At 41.1% G+C, this 17,325-nt stretch overlaps 1 protein-coding gene across 1 annotated transcript in view; it reads left to right on the top strand.

Moving 5' to 3' along the window:
- LOC100704789 (plexin A3) overlaps nucleotides 1-17,325 on the top strand; it is a 69,420-nt gene that overhangs the window by 33,608 nt on the left and 18,487 nt on the right. Inside the window, exons 9-23 of the mRNA XM_019349290.2 lie at nucleotides 7,183-7,279; nucleotides 9,068-9,258; nucleotides 9,974-10,122; nucleotides 10,213-10,333; nucleotides 10,642-10,778; nucleotides 10,872-11,042; nucleotides 11,129-11,222; nucleotides 11,484-11,603; nucleotides 11,777-11,896; nucleotides 11,978-12,121; nucleotides 14,841-15,075; nucleotides 15,154-15,296; nucleotides 16,455-16,610; nucleotides 16,754-16,854; nucleotides 17,200-17,266. Of these exons, the coding sequence (XP_019204835.1) occupies nucleotides 7,183-7,279; nucleotides 9,068-9,258; nucleotides 9,974-10,122; nucleotides 10,213-10,333; nucleotides 10,642-10,778; nucleotides 10,872-11,042; nucleotides 11,129-11,222; nucleotides 11,484-11,603; nucleotides 11,777-11,896; nucleotides 11,978-12,121; nucleotides 14,841-15,075; nucleotides 15,154-15,296; nucleotides 16,455-16,610; nucleotides 16,754-16,854; nucleotides 17,200-17,266 (2,046 nt within the window). The remainder of the gene's footprint in view (nucleotides 1-7,182; nucleotides 7,280-9,067; nucleotides 9,259-9,973; nucleotides 10,123-10,212; nucleotides 10,334-10,641; nucleotides 10,779-10,871; nucleotides 11,043-11,128; nucleotides 11,223-11,483; nucleotides 11,604-11,776; nucleotides 11,897-11,977; nucleotides 12,122-14,840; nucleotides 15,076-15,153; nucleotides 15,297-16,454; nucleotides 16,611-16,753; nucleotides 16,855-17,199; nucleotides 17,267-17,325) is intronic.

The following is a 17,325-nucleotide window of genomic DNA, read 5'->3' as shown; positions in this document are numbered from 1 at the left end:
TTGAGTAATTGCAGCAAATGCACACCTTTATCCACAGTGTGGACAATTTTAGCCCCTAGATTACTAATGCACTCCCACTGCAAGGCCAGAAGCAAAGAGGGTATCTGCTGCCCAGTGGTGTATATCAGACAACTTGGAAGATATAGGCTGATTTATATAACATTTAGATTGATTGATGTTTTCTGTACAGCCTCTAACTACATTTCAGTTCAGTTATCCAAAGTGTGAATGTTCACTTTATCAAAGTGTGTATGGCCTCAGTTTGTAACAGTCAGATTAAATGAAATCTGACTGTTTCATTTAAGGTCCAAACTGCCAGCTTTGTCTCACTTAAAAACCAAATACCCTCATTTTAAATTTCCCATTCAAATCTGTGGTGGTAAAGATCACCTGTACAGCTATAAAACCTGTGAATCGTAAGGTTTCCCATCCACTTTAAGTCCACTAAATTGAACCACACAGAACCCAGTGGACACCAGTGGAACTGCAGTTCAATGTACTGCAGGAGCAGCTCTTAAAGAGACACACACACACACACACACACACACGTTCATGCTGCTGTTGCCAAGCACCTCTGACCCCATAGTGGCATCCCTAGCGACCACAAGGGTTACCATGGGGACAACAGAGCCACACATACTCTGTGTGTGTCCACCAGCTCTGTGACATTAAGACCCAGCAGGAGAGAGAGAGAGAGAGGGGGGAGACACTAAGAAAGCAGACAGGAGCAGGAAGAGAAATACTGACAAGTAAAAAGAAACAAGAATTAAGATCGACCCGAGTTTATTGTCCCGGTGGGAGAAATGTTTCCCAGTGAATTACTCTGAATAACAAGCCAAGTGACACAAAACATAGATCACACAATCACATCTGAGCGCTCAGCAGCTCCCAGAAAGCCAATAGACACACGTAAGAAGCTTTAAAAAGACAAAGAGGGAAGGCAGGTTACACAGAGCACAGCCATGGGTCGGTTTTATTGTAACGCTCAGGCCCTGCAGTAACTGTACAGACTTACTGTACTATCACTATATGTTTTTAAAGAGCAGGGAAAACAAACTACCAAGCAAGCAAGAAATAGTACCTCTTTGCAAACAGCTGTATAAACTGTACAGACAGCACAGTGAATAGGAAAGAGAATGACGGTTAAAAGTCTCTAAAGTTGTTACAGTTTCAAGGTTGTGGAAGTTGTAGCACTAAATTAAATTTAAATCTAAACATTTGAATTTGAAGAAATAAAACTCAATAGAAAAGGCTTTGCTTGCAGTATCTACACTGTGCATTTCGTTTTAAAAATGTACAGATTTTTCTTCAAATAAACTCCTCAGGAGTCCGGGGGGATCATTTTCACTTATAAATGCGGTTGCCTAGTCATTAACCTTTTAAGGTGCTTTTTGCAATTACGCCTTTGATTTGAATGTCGTCCAAGCCAAGTCAGTAACTTCAGTTGTGGGGCAGCAAAATAAGCAGAGACACCCCAATCAGCGTCTCCCCGGGCGCCTCCTCGAGCTCTTCTGGGGTGTCAGTGAGGCATTCCCAACCCAACTAATACATGTAATCTCTCCAGTATGGCCTGGGTCTGTCCGGGCCTCCTCCTGGTGTGAAATGCCTGAAAGATCTCAACCAGGAGGGGCACAAGAGGCATCCTAGTCCAATGCGTGAACCATCTCAACTGCCTCCTTTCCATGTGGAAAAGTAGAGTTCCTCCTGAATGGCCGAACTCCTCATTTTATTTCTAACGGAGAGTCTGGCCACCCTTTAGAAGAAGCTCATTTCCGTCACAGTCTCTCTTCTTTCTAACTCCATAGCTAAGACCATAGCTGAGGGTAGACTCATCAATCAACCGGATAGATTGAGCTTTGCTGTTGCACTCAGCCCTCCCTTTACCACAGCAGAAAGTTTCCACTGGATACTCTGAACCAGTCCATCTTTCAATCTTCAGCTCACTCCTTCCTTCACTTGTGAAAAAGTTCCCAAAATACTTAGAACTTCTTCACTTGGGGCAACAACTCACTCCGAACCCAGAGTGAGCCCTCCGCCCTCGTCTGCCTGAGAACCATGATCTCAGACTTGCTAATTCTAATCCCAAACGGCGAGTGTGAGTCACAGATCATTGTTTGTTGAAACCAGCACGACCGCACCATCAGACACGAGCAGAAACGTGATCCTGTGGCCAATGACGCTTACACCCTTTACCCATTGGCTGCACTTGGAAACTATATCCATAAAAGTTATGAGCAGAATTACTCCTTGGTGACAAAGAACAGCCCTGCAGAAGCGCACTGCCCGCCAGGTAAATTAAAAAATTAAGGTTGGAAAATTCCTTTTGACAAAAGGGAGCCTCGAACCAGCTGCTGGATGGTTCAAATTATGGGAGTGTGACACATCAAAGACTGTGCTTAACAGTGAGGAAGCTAATGAGAGGGGGAAACAGATCACTTTCATGTGTGGAGGAAACCACAAGTACAGACGTCCCACCACCTAAAGAGAAGAGAAAAGACGACCACTCATGGTTTCAGCTAAACCGGATATGCCAACAGTCCTCAGCCTCATCTTTTGGTAGAACTTAGCTTATGCTAGCATTGTGCCAAGAAAGCTAAACTACACACACCAGCAGCTACTAGCCTGTGTGTGTCTTACAAAACACATATTTGTTAGTGGAGTGGTGACACATTTGCAAAACAAATTATAGGTCCAGATGTTACAAATGTGCTGTGAAAAGGGCCTTCATCTGACTTCAAACTACAAATAAAATTGGCATAAAGGCTTTTTTGGATGGATATGAATACAGGTGTGCCCTGAAAGGGCAGGTCATTGTTCTTTCTATGCCTATACTCGGTGAATATAGCACTATTTAATAATATTCATACCCAGGGGCTCACACACGTGCACAAACATATTGCAGTTGAATGCCCAGCTAAAAAAGTGATGCAACAAATTGCTTAAATGCACACGGTTTTCATGTTTTATCCTTAAAATGTACAATGACTTTGGTGCTTGGGTATTGATGCTTAAGTAGTCGTGTTTGTGCCTCATCTTGGAGGCTCAGTTGTGGCGTGAGTGTGAGATCAGGAGTGTTTGTGAGCTTCAGATGTGACAGGTTGGAGCTCTGCCACTGTACGAGCTGCAGATAAGAGCTGCGTTCACCAGCATCGCCTGTGATTGTCATCTGTGGCGCCAGTGTGTGTTCAACAGCACTTTCTCCTTTCATTTCTTATCCTGCCTGCCTCTGTGTGTGAGAGAGAGAGAGAGAGAGAGAGTGTGTGTGCGTTACAATGACTTATGATGCTGCTCTCTTGGGCTCAGCTGGCTGCTTTTAATGGAAAATCAGCACATTAGACACACACATCTCTCTCTCTCTCAATTGGTCTTGGTATTTCACATATTTCAGCTGTGTGGTCATCACTTTAACACACACACTCAATGTACGTCTTTGCGAGGACTCTCACTGTATTCAAGGGCTTCTTATCTTAACCATCGCAACCTAAACATGAATCTAACCTAGCCTCCCAGGCTGAAAAATGAAGCCAATGAGACAAAAACTGCAGTTCCTCTAACGGCCACTCGCTCCACAAGTCTGTGCCCAGAGACTCTCGGGTTGAAATTCCCATTTTTACAGCAGAAGTAAACATGTTTACAACCTGCTTTTGGTGCCTTTGAAGTATTTTTAGACTCAGTTTTCCAAAATATTTCCCCTAAATATCCACATTTTAACAAAAATGTCCTACTTTGGTGAAAACAACACATTCTGAAGTAATAATTTTCTAAAAATATACTCTTGAAAAATATGCCAACTTCACTAAAAGCTGCCACTTTTCCAAAATTTCTATATTTGCATAAAATGTCCAACAAAATTTTCCCCAAAGAATCTTTGCTCGGCATTGATTCACTTTCCCAAAATATCTCCACTTTTCCAAAATGTGCCCATGTGATAGAAAAATCTACTACTTCTCTAAAAAGGATACATTTTAAAAGCTAAATTCATTCAAAAATATCCCCACGTTTCTAAATTTTTGCAAAATGTGTAACCAAATTGGCTTACACAAAGGATGAATTCCAAAATGCCGTCACCTTCAGAAAACTATCACTTTTCTTTAATGTCCCACTAAATATGAGGATCCATCCATCCAATCTCTTCCGCTTATCCTTTCCAGGGTCGCGGGGGGGCTGGAGCCTATCCCAGCTGTCACAGGGTGAGAGGCAGGGTACCACCAATCACACCCACATTCACACCTATGGGCAATTTAGAGTCACCAATGAACCTAACCCTACTAACTACTAGATATGAGGATATTTTAGGAAAATACCAACATTTTCTGAAAATGTATTCTCTTTTCGAAAAATAAAGTGTTCTTTAAAAAAAATTGCAGTATTTGTCCAAATATCTTTCCAGAAATGCACTTGTTTTAAAAGCGCTTCTAACTTTCACTAAATGTTCACATTTTCTGTTTTACAAAACAAAATTCTTCAGAAGCCCAGTTTTTAGAGGGGACGTAGGGCTTATAATGGCCTCATTTTAAACTAAATGTCCTCAATTTTTGGTAATTTCTTTGATAATTTTCACTTTCCAAATGGAACTTTACTTTCCACAAAACGTCCTCACGAGGTCTGAAATCCAATTCAGTCCCCACAAAGACACAAAAGTGCTCTCACTTATGAACAATGAGGCCGTTCTTGCAGCTCTGCAGAAAAGATCATTTTAATATCAGTGCTTTATTAATTACAGCCCTGTCTCTGCTTCCGCGTGTGTTTCTGTGTGTGTGTGTGTGTTTCTGTGTGTGCGTGTGTGCGTGTGTGTGTGTGTGTGTGTGTGTGTATGAGGTAAAAAGCCGTAAAACTGTGGTTGGAAGTATTTTTTGCTGAGGATGGAATATTGACCTGAAACCGTTTTGACTTAATGAAATTTGTTAATTTTGTGTGTGTGTGTGTGTGTGTGTGTGTGTGCAGCAGACTCTGTCCTGTAGTGTCATACAGGAGGTTTTTTTACAGTAGATGTTTTTGCTGAAGTAAGATTATAGAGCTGCCACATCTTAATTAATCTGTGTGTGTGTGTGTTTGTGTGTGTGTGTGTGATGTAAGTTAATGAAATGAGCAGCAGACCGGAGTCATTAAGACACATTGATTTTCAATCTTTCTGAAAACCCGACTTCGGTTTCACCGACTGTGTGTGCGGCTGTGTGACGTCAGATTATCTGGTGCCTTTGGAGTCGAGCTGACATATTCAGGACACAGCCTCTCTGTCTTTTCAGCAGCATGGGAGATGAAGTGTATTGTTCAACACACACACACACACACACACACACACTCACGCTCACAGAGGTTATATTTTTTAAATTTTTGTTCCATTAACACCCCACTGTTTATCTCCGATGAGACCGGCAGGTAGATCAGGTTCCTATCAGCTCTAAGTCCATTATGTTGTTTCTTTGACAGTGTTTTGTTGGTTACCATAGAGACCTGCAGCCACCATGACAACACTGATCCAGCATGTGTGTGTCTGTGTGTGTGTGTGTGTGTCCATTTTCCATCTTTTTCTTTAAAGCAGCACCATCTGTCCTCAATTTCTCTGAAGAGAAACTGTACAGATCTTACCTGAAGAAACGCCGGCTGTAGAAACATTAGCTGTGGGACTTTCACCATATGCTGCTGTAGCGCCTTTACTTCATGTAAGCTGTAGATAAAATGTGTTATTTTCAGTAATATTGTTACATACTTGCATCTGCCACAACCTCAGTACCACGGACATAATTAAGAGCACATTTAAGATTTTTTTAAAAAGGCTTCCTGCTATTTAAATGGATGTCGCTATGATGCGCACCACTTACCTAAACAATGACTGCAGTTAAGCAATACTTAGGGCCTGCATTCATCTTCTCTAATGGCTATCCTGTCTCAGGCGCATGTCTGCTCAGATCCCTGAAGATGGATATCTGTCTGCTGTATGGTAGTTGCCATTACTGTGTTACTTAATTCTTTAATGTCTACATGCAAAGCAATTTTCCTGTTGATGATTGCTTTGTAGCTGACAGCTGGTCACTAGTGTACCCTGTCACAGGGTTCAATCGGGCACACCGGACGGTTTTTTAGACCCTGAAAAATCTGCAGACAGTGTTTAACATAAAAATGTGAAATACTGTTTGTTTCCTTCCAACAACAGCTTAATTCTTGTGCTTTTGTAGTTACACTGTGATTTTTATGTAATGATAGTAGAAATGTAGAGAAGTATTGAAATGAAACCAACACGTGGAAAATTCATGTCCGGAAACACAAATTAATAGACTAGACCAGCGGTCCCCGACCCCCGGCGTGAGTCGTTTGGTACCGGGCCGCGAGAGTTGAGGCTCGGGTGTGAAATTTATGGTTTTCAGGGTTTTTATCAGTAACTCGGTTTCCCTGGGTTTTTTCCCGTGTCTTATGAATAAATCTTAAACCGGTACTGGTTTTATTTTGTTGTATTTATCTGCGACACCTTAAAGGCCGGTGCGTGAAAATATTGTCGGACCTAAACCAGTCCGTGGCGTAAAAAAGGTTGGGGACCGCTGACCTAGAGGTCGTGACTATTTCACAACCTGCCGTGAGTCCATGCCAACACTCCATTGGCACTCCCTGATGGCAGTGGTCTCTTTCAGCAGGATGGGGCTCTCAGGGAACATGACAAGGAGTTAAACGTGCTGCCTCAGCCTTTCAGTCTGATAGAACTTCTGTGAGATGTCCTGAGGAAAAGGAAAGTCATCCAGTCCATTGTGCCTCACATGATAACATCCAGGACTGTAAAGTCTCTAAAACCGTGGCGCCTCCGGAGGTCTGTGGAGTTCAGGGTTTGATGGTTCAGAGTTGTTTTTGGAGCAGGAGGGTAGTTTTAATGTTTGTCTGACTGGTGGAGTAAGACAGGAATACTGACTGCACTGACACTTGTGTGAATATCAGCTGTACTCATATTATCACAGTTGCCAGTGTGGTTATTGAACGCTGGCTTCAGTTTGCATTTATAAGTATATTTTATCTGCATATACAATCATTTGCATTGTTTTTTGTTCTTCTCTCTTCTCTACATCTATTTGTTCTTCTCTTCCTTTAATTAAAATTTGTTCCTGCTGCTTCCCGTTAATTAACACAGAATCAAATTTTCTGTTTCCCAATTAAAACGTGCCACACTTAAATTACTCCCCCTCTGTGTCTCTGCAGTATTGGTATGAAGGGGATGAGGCTGGTGATCTCCCGGTGGATTTCTCCATTGTCTGGGATGGAGATTTCTTCATCGACAAGCCCGCGTCTATGAAAGGTAAAACTTGCTAATCAAACTGCTCGTCTTCAGAAATCTGCAAGTCGATTAGGACTTAGAATAGAACCAGCTTTTATCGTTTTTGTACTCAGTCTAGTTTAATTTTTAGTTTGTATGAATATGAAAATATGAAATAAATGAGACACCATCAGTAAGTATAAACATAAAGTTTATTTAAACCAAACATAAAGAGCTACAAAAGTGTGCGTTCCTGTTTGTCACAAATGAAAACACAAAGGACAAAAAATGTTTAAAGAATCGCTTTTTAATTTTCATCTTTCACTGTGTAAAAATGCTCAATATTTAAAGCCCATATTGGCAATAATGAAAGGTTTTCAAGGCGTTTTGTAGCTCATGATTTTGAGTTATTCTTCCTATTTGCCATGCTCTTAAAGATATTTAAGGATGGGTGTGAGCAGGGGCTTTGTGAATCTCTTGAGGTTTCCCATTGCAGATTTAGAAATATTTCCATCCTGTAAATCTCATTATTTTTTTTCCTCATAGCTTTTTGTAATATTTGCTTCTGGAATTTGGTCCTTTCATGGTTGAATCCATGCTTCCTTTTGCAATGTTTGCAGCACTGGCCCAAAGCATGATCGATCCACTGCCATGCTGAACACTTAGAGAGGTGTTCTTTTCATGAAATTCTTTCTCTCCAAACACGCCTTTGCTCACACCTCTGTGAAGCAAAAAATTTCCTCCTTCTAGGAGTTGTTCCAAACATGCATTTAAGCACTTTAGATGTTCGATTGTAAACATCTGGCACTGAAATTTGTGTCGAACAGAGATTTGTTCTTCCACGAAGCTTGCATCGATGCGGGTTAGCTGCTCAGCAGAACAGAGCAATGCCACTGCAGAGTTTGCTTCCTGAAGGTCATCAGTCAAACTTCTACAAGTTGTTTCCTCTGAACTTGCAGACCTGAACTTCCACTCGCCCGTTCCTGCAAACATTCATTTTCTTCGAGTGTTCTATTGCTTTGGGGCCATCGTGTAATTTTAGCAGCTTAGAGCAGCTGATTGCTGCTGATTGTCGGGACAGAGTTTGAGTATTTATAGCACAGGTGTCAAACTCATTTTATATCGTGGGCTTACGTACATAACAAATTGATCTCAAGGGGACCAAATCACTAAAACAATGTTGTTATAAGCTATTTTTAAAACTTCACACTCAACTCTCACATTTAATGAAGCAAAGTTTTACCAAACATGATAAACAGCCTGAGGAAGAAAAATAAGTATCATTTAAACAATGTATTATGAGAGTATGTGCACTTAGTTTGGTAACTTTGTGAAAAAAAACCCACTATCATTAAAAAAAATGTCTCAGCCTAACATCTTCAGTTTGGAATAGATTATTGTCTGTATCATTAGAAGTCCATAAACCTGCAGATGATTTAGACCTCTGGCTTGGATGAAGTTAAACGTTTGGAAAACCATTCGGATCAATCCGTCTTTTCTTAATGATTGTGACAAAATCCCAAAAAGCCTGCTTTACTTATCTGCAAATTCATCCAGTGGGACGGGTTAACCCCTCAGTGGGCCCACCACAGTGACTGTGATCACACCAAATCCCCAACAAACTAATTAAACTGTGAGACTTGGGTGAAGTTATGGGACTAAACGGCAGACAGCAAAAATAATCAACAGATTTTTCTTAAACTTTCTGCTTTGTGAAAAATCACCTCATGATAACTTCACGCTGACAGTAGCAAAAATGCACATACGACTGTGCCACCTGTGATACGCTGTGTTTGGCTGCTGTCTGATCAAACGTGTGCTGTCTGTCAGCGTTGCTGTACAAGTGTGAGGCTCAGCGCCCCAGCTGTGGTCAGTGCCTCAAAGCTCCAACTGCCTTCGAGTGCGGGTGGTGCACCGAAAGCAGGAAGTGCCTCCTCCGACAGCACTGCCCATCCCCCGAACAGAACTGGATGCACTACACCAGACACAACCTGCGCTGCAGCCACCCACGCATCACCAAGGTAGGGAATCAAACCTGCAACTTGCATGGTGCAGGGTTGTCAGTTCACTGACATGCACTGAGACTGTAATCAGTAATGGAAGCCCTGTTTGAATGATGCAAACAACCAATGATAAAAGAATTAACCCATTTTGGCCTGATTTTACATTCCTGCCATTACATACAGTTGTGTGCTAAAACAAGACCTTTGCACAATACTACACAATGCTGTTTGTGCCCACTTAGTCACCAAAATACTAATACATATACAGTCTAATAATGTTGGCTTTTTACATGTTTTGAGTTGGATATGTTTAAAAGATGTTTTAAGTTAACATATCGACCACTTTAGAAGATGTCATGTGTGTTGCTTTGCTGACAGATGTTCACAATATTTTGTCTTCCTTGTTTATGTCAAGGAAAGTAACACAACGCAAATGATCATAAAATTAAAACAACTCCCTAAAATGACCTTAAAAAGACCATGAGGTGTACGCTGCCATCCCATAGAAACCTGTAGATGTATTGTTTAAGTTTATGCTGTTTATTAAAGGATCATCGCTGCGCAGTCATTTTTATCATTTGTGCCTTTCTCTGTTTTGAAACCTATTTAAATATAACTTACTGAGACAACAAGAAAACATGGACGGACAGTAAGTGACAGCTGCAGCAAATCAAGAAACAGATGTCATGTGATCTCTAAGAAGGGATTGATCTGCAGCGTCCCTCCCCCACAGATCAGTCCTGTGACAGGACCCCGGGAAGGAGGGACTCGGGTGACGATCGAGGGGGAGAACCTGGGTCTGCAGGTGAAGGAGATCGCCCATGTTCAGGTGGCAGGAGTCCGCTGTAACCCCATCCCCTCACAATACATCAGCGCAGAGAGGTTAGTGGCGTTAGCATGTTGGTATGGGCGCATCATCTCAAAGGACACACTGGAGTGTGTGAGTGAGTGTGACCGTCTCTCTTTCTGCAGGATCGTCTGCGACATGGCCGAGGCTCTTCTGCCTCACTCTCCAGGCGGTCGGGTAGAGGTCTGCATCGGCTTGTGCAACGAAGAATATCGAGCTTTCTCCAGTGACACGTACGCCTTCGTGGTGAGTGCTTCAGCATCCTGTTGGTGTGTTTACGTGCACTAAAGTTACCATTTCGCACTATTTGTGATGGAAACTGAAACTTTCAGTTTCCAAGATTAGATTTCGTGGAATTTCAGACTTTCTTAAATTTAAAACTTCAGGTCTGCCTTGAATGCTTAACAATGCATGGAGGAAGCCGAGTATATTTATATTTATAGTCCAATTATAATGGACTATAAATTATCATACAGTGGAAAAACTCCTGTATGATACTTGATGTTTTTTATTCTTTAACGTACCACCGCTGTCTTTTGCGTTTTATTCTCCAGAGCCCAACTTTCAGCCGTGTCCACCCAGCGAAGGGACCCGTTTCTGGGGGAACCAGACTGACGGTGGTGGGTCGACACCTGAATGCCGGCAGCTCCGTCACTGTCTACATAAACAAGGAGGAGTGTCTGTTTGTCACGTTAGTTGGGATCTCTTGACTCTGACATGCACCCATAATGTATCTGTTGGTAAATAATAACCAGATGCAATGATATATCTCTCTCTCCGCCAGACGAATTGAGCGGGAGATAGTTTGCATAACTCCTGGCTCCGCGTCAGGCACCGGCGAAGCCCCCATCCGTCTGAAGATTGATAGGGCCGAGGTTACAAGCACAGATACCAAGTACACATACACAGATGACCCAACCATCACCAGCATTGAACCAAACTGGACCATCCTCAAGTAAATCCTCTACATTCTCTTCATCACTAATCAAATAATCAATCACAATAATGGATCTGTAACCTGTGCATCTGTTATCTGTGCAGTGGCAGTACGCTGATAACGGTGACGGGAACCAACCTGCGCACCATCCAGGAGCCCAAAGTCAGAGCCAAATATGGAGGAGTGGAAACTAACAATGTAAGAACAAAACTCTGACCTCAGTTATTCCCAAGTTCAGGATCGGGACCTTAAACTGTGCCGCAGCACTTATTGGTTTTATGCTCTGAAATACAATAAAGGTTATTGGAGTTTTGAGGAGATGAAGTTTGTTTGTAAAATGTTTTAAAGCTCACAATATTCTGAAGTTTTAAACCAGTTTCATCTGCGACCTTAGCCGTCAACACTCTGCAGTCTCCCTGCATTCTTCATCCTAACCGGACTTCATGGTTTTCTCTCCAGTACTGCACTGTAGTCAATGACAGCACAATGACCTGCTTGGCTCCTGGTCTGGTCTACACTAAACCCGACCCACCAGAGGGGGCGCTGCGGCCCGATGAGTTTGGCTTCATCTTCGACCAGGTATCGCTCACCCACAGCAAGCAGCGGCTTCTACTCTATCATAGTAGAAGCGTATGACTCGCACAAAAGGAAAAAATAAACTGAATCACACAGATCAGAGATAAAAACACCCACGGAGCAATTTTTCTCTTTATGACATGTTAACGTTACATTAATATTCTCCTCCTGTGCAGGTGTCCTCTTTACTGGTGCTTAACTCCACCCCCTTTACACACTACCCGAACCCAACCTTTGACTCCTTGGGGAACTCTGGGATCCTCGAGGTTAAACCAGGGTCACCCATCATCCTCAAGGTTTGAGTTCTCAAACTTGATGCAATCCATATTCAAAGTATATGTGTGAATGATCCAGCTAAACTTGTCTGTGTGTTTCAGGGTAAAAATTTGATCCCTCCTGCCCCCGGTAACAATCGTCTGAACTACACAGTCCTGATTGGAGAGTCACCCTGCCTCCTAACAGTGTCAGAGAACCAGCTGCTTTGTGATTCACCAGATATCACCGGAGAAAAGAGAGTCGTGGTGAGTAATCTCCTCTTCATTCTTACCTTAACCTCAGTGATTCATAGAAAACAGCAAGAAAGAATCATGAAAGGTTACAGGACACAGGAAAGGGAAGTTTGTTACATTTTGTTTTTAAAGTAAACAAAACTGTAAAATACAAAAAGGAAACACACAACTACAAAGCAAGAAAAGAGAGACAAGAGACCATAACATACAAAAATGACCACAAAGAGACAAAACAGTCACTGAAACCAGAAAAAACAGACAACAAAGATACAAAAAAGACCTGAAAAAGGAAAAAAAAACATTTAAAAAATGGCCAAAACAAAAAACAACCACAATGACCTCAAAGAGCAAAAACAATCAAAGACACCAAAAAGGATTAAAAAAATGACCTTAGAGCCAATAAAAGGGACAAAAACAGGTAAAAATCTCTGCAAACATCAACTTTATATAACAGAAAATGAACCAACCATGAAGCAGGAAATCAATAGATCAACTTATTACAAATAAATATTTTGTGGTGGTGTATGTAAGGTTTTTTTATACTGAATTTATTTCCTGACTGAGCTTCCTAAAAGCTTTCTGTCAGATTTTTCCAGACCTTTTAAGAGTTAATGTCTAATGTGCTTATTTCACCACAGAAGCCCCACCTACCTGCTGTTTATGTCTGCTATTTACGAGGGGCAGCCAATGAGAAGAAAGTTGGCTTACAGGGAGAAATGAAATACACCTAAAATGGCTTGTTATAGCTAGTAGGTGACCTAAGTATGTGAAAAATAAGAATTATTTTGAACTGTGAATAATAGAAAGCTACTTTACTACAGTGGAATTATAAAGCTGGATATGAGAATAATAGGTCTCACTCATATTTTTAAGGTTTTTTGAATACCTGTAAGTGGATTTGGCTTTTCTCCTCAGTCTACCAGGATTCACTAAAGTATCACATGAAAAACAAGCCTAAAATAGCTTTGATGTGACTTTGTCTAAGTCATAGACACTGACTGTGTTTACATGGACTTGAGTATCCTGGCCGTGAACCACTTTTTGAAGGGAGAACAGAGACAGGAAGAGGAGGAGTAGGAGGATAAGGAGGAAAAGGAGGGGGTCTTTATAAAGGTGAAAGTCATTAAGTGCAGCCGCAGGGAGTCATGGGTAATTGGTTCGATATCACATATCATAGAGTGACACACACACACGCACACAGAGTAATGTTTCCCTGACTTCTGAGGACATTGCACTGCCTTACACTCATTTCCTGAAGACTAAATTTAGCCCAAGCGTAACCATACATAACCGACAAATACGAAACAAAAGCAAGAACATTATTCAGATATATGAGAAAAAAAATGTAATTAATAATAAGAAATAATAGTTTCTTTACACATGAATGAGATATACACAGCTCAGCCTGTGGAAGAAATGAATAAACTGTTATCACTTATATGATTTACCTTATGGGGACTTTTTTGTCCCCACGTAGTGGTTTTGTACATACATTCATGTCCTCACAACACCATGTATACAAACACACACACACACAGAGCTCTTCAAAGTGAAGTTGGTATCAATGAACAGAATCTCCTACGAGACAAACTATTGATATATTATTAAAAGTATCGATTATCATTTCAGAATGCCTCCCTCCCCTCCGGAGTCTGTTCATATCTTCTTTATCATTTATTTATCAGTTTGTTCATAGTACCTTCATCTGTTGTAGAATCGATATTAAAAGGCTGTAAAGAGGAAACACTTTAATGAAACATTAATACCAGAGACAACAAAGATAATGAAACACGTATAACATGAAGATCTATCTGTGTGTGTGTTTATATATTAACTGTATAATTTGTTACAGTTTTGTCTCTTTAAAAGACTGAAAATCTGTATTCTCAGGCAACAAAGTATCATTACCAAAGTTACTGTGTAACACCTGCACAGTGGATGGCAGCATTTAAAACTTTACAGTTTTTCTTTAACCAAAGCTAAACTGTGTTAGTTATGAAGCATTTAACAGAGTAATTTAAGAGAGGAGTTGTACTTAAAGCAGCAAAATGCCTCGATTGAGATAATTCCATACAGTTTTATGCATATTGTGCCAGTTCACAACAGCTTTATATTATAAGCTAAATATTAGTGAATCACAACTATCGGACGGTCCATTAAAAACAAGCACATTACCATCACAGCTATGGGATCATTCGGGGTCTTCTGATCCAGCTGTAAATATAAGATATAAGAAAGTATTAAGTCCAATGTTAAAGATAGATGAGGGTGCCTGTCTCCTGGACCCAAATTGGAAGCTGTTTCACAGGAGAGAGGCCTGATAGCTGACGACTGTGCCTCCCATTCTACTTTTGGAAACTCTAAATACCTCGAGCAAGCCTGCAGTTTGAGAGAGAAGTGCTCTAGTATAATAGTATGATATCGGGGTATTTAAGACATGATGGTCATTCAGGACTTTGAGAGCTAAAGGGTTTTAAATGTAACTCTGGATTTAACAGGGGGCCGTTAAAAGAGGCTAATATAAGAAAAATATGTGACTTTTTGATCACGGAGTCCATTTCATGAAGCTTTTATGACAATATGAGTCTTTATGGCACTTTGAAATATGGTATGACAACTGTGAGATAATCAAAAGTAGATAAAAAGTTATGAAATTGATCAAAAGAAAAAAAAACTTTGATGTTGGGAGGTAACCATGTCATAAAGCATGTTTTTGTTCTGTCTTCTGTAGATCTTGGTGGGTGGTCTGGAGTACTCCCCGGGCATGCTCCATATCTACTCCGACAGTGCCTTGACGCTGCCCGCCATCATCGGGATCGGAGCAGGCGGAGGCGTGCTGCTCATCGCGATCATCGCAGTGTTGATCGCTTACAAGAGGAAGACCCGTGATGCCGACCGCACGCTCAAACGCCTCCAGCTGCAGATGGACAACCTGGAGAGCCGGGTGGCGCTAGAGTGCAAAGAGGGTGCGTTCTGCCTTCCTTCCTTACCTCCAGTCTTTCCTTCTGTGGTGATTTGTTTAAATGTTCTTCTTCCTCTCGCAGCCTTTGCGGAGCTGCAGACAGACATCCAAGAACTTACCAATGACATGGATGGAGTGAAGATTCCCTTCTTGGAATATCGGACATACACCATGAGGGTCATGTTCCCAGGGATAGAAGAACACCCCGTCCTCAAAGAGCTTGACGTACGTACAATACGGCAAAACCGCAAATCCGAAACATCCACAGAACAGGAGGAAATATTAGAGAGTGTGAATCACGTAGCTTTAATTGATGGACTCCAGCAGGATGTTCGGATCTTTCAGTCTCTGGTCTCTGGATCCACAGCTACAATTTTTCCCTGATCATAATAACGGGGTGTGGCACCAAATCAGCCCACAGGTGGAAAGATTTTCCTAAAGCTATAATTTCCAGAGATTAGTTTTTCTTGCCCTGGTTTCTTCCCCTTTTTTTCCAGTACTGTTTTTTAGGTTTATTCTTATTTATTCCTATTTTTTTAAAAAGACAAAATCTAATTCTTTCGTGCTTGAACATTTATATTTGTGATGTTTTATTTATAGTTATTCTAATTTAATTTACTTTAACCAGGTTTATTCAAACATTTTATGTTTATTCATAATTATTTCCCCTTTATGTTTATTGAAATTTGTTTAGTTCTGTTTTCAGGTTTTGTTTTCTAATTTGATCAGAACTATGTCAGTTTTGTTGAAGGTTGTTCTCATTCATATCTTTAGGTTTATTCTCTGTTGTACAGATTTGTTCGTCTTTTATTTTTTCAAGTTTATTCTTATTTGATCCATTTTGTTCTTTGTTCAGGGTTACTTACATTTGTTATATTTGTTCAGGGTTACTTACATTTGTTATATTTGTTCAGGGTTACTTGCATTTATTCCAAATCTGTCAGGTTAGTTCATTGTTATTCAGGTTCATTCTGCTTTTGTCATTCGGTTGAGTTTATTGCTCTTTCCTTCTTTCATCCTCTGGGGCTTATTTATTAAATCCATTTAAATTTATCATGGTTTTTCAGATTAATAACCACTTGTACAAATTTAGTCTTTTTTCAGTCCTAGTTTGGTTAGTTTGCCTTGTACTGATTTATTTTGTTTATTCAGGTTCATTCTAATTTATTTCCACATGTTTAGGTCTTAAGTTTTGGGGGTTTGTTTCGGATTTTTCTAGTTTATTTAGATTTATCAACTAAATAATGAATTTATATTTAGATCACTGTGGATTTAAGGATGTTTATTTGGTTTACTGTGTTATCTTTAACCTCTGATCTGACCTCTTGGTGAGACGACTCTCTGTTTGCGTTTAAATAACTAAGTGCACATGCATCTGTTTAGTCTCCAGCCAATGTGGAGAAAGCTCTGCGTCTCTTCAGCCAGCTGCTGAACAACAAGATGTTCCTGCTGACCTTCATCCACACACTGGAGGCTCAGAGGTCGTTCTCCATGAGGGACAGGGGGAACGTCGCCTCCCTGCTCATGGCTGCTCTGCAGGTATCTGTCACAGTGCTACAGCCTGCTAATTATGCTGGTTAATACACCTGTAGTGATAGCAGTGGAGGCTTGTAAACCTATTATGAGTTGAAAAAATTTAAATAATTGCTGGGCGGTTAAAGTCTTTGTCTTTGTCTCTTCAGGGTCGGATGGAATACGCTACAGTGGTGTTAAAACAGCTGCTGGCTGACCTGATTGAGAAAAACCTGGAGAACAGAAACCATCCCAAACTGCTGCTGAGGAGGTGCGTTCCCTACTGTTCACTTTAAGTTTGACTGTTTTCAGTGTGAGTGGGTGGTCACACCTGGAATATTAAAGCTGATCTGTTGAATGAATCCACGTCTGGCTGAGTAACAACCTGCACTAAATCTGTCACATCCCATCTCTAAGAGCTACTTCAGAATAAAAGTCCTTGTTTATGAAGCCGGTGTAACAGCCCTGTCTTTCCTCCTTCGACCCCCAAATCCCTGCCTCCTGCTCTCTAACTGACCTCATTAAGCTCTTCCTGTCCAATTTGATGTGACCAATCAGGAAAGAGCAGGAGTTAATGTTTTCACTAATGACCTCCGACCTGTATATATGTGTTTAGGACCGAGTCTGTTGCTGAGAAGATGCTGACGAACTGGTTCACTTTCCTCCTCCATCGATTCCTCAAGGTACACCATCCTCTCTGTTTTTCCTTCCTTCCTTCCTTCCTTCCTACCTTTCCTCCTGC

The sequence above is a fragment of the Oreochromis niloticus genome, linkage group LG20 (assembly GCF_001858045.2).
Source record: "Oreochromis niloticus isolate F11D_XX linkage group LG20, O_niloticus_UMD_NMBU, whole genome shotgun sequence".
NCBI classification, from domain to species: Eukaryota; Metazoa; Chordata; class Actinopteri; order Cichliformes; family Cichlidae; genus Oreochromis; species Oreochromis niloticus.
This window is presented reverse-complemented; position numbering and strand designations above follow the sequence as displayed.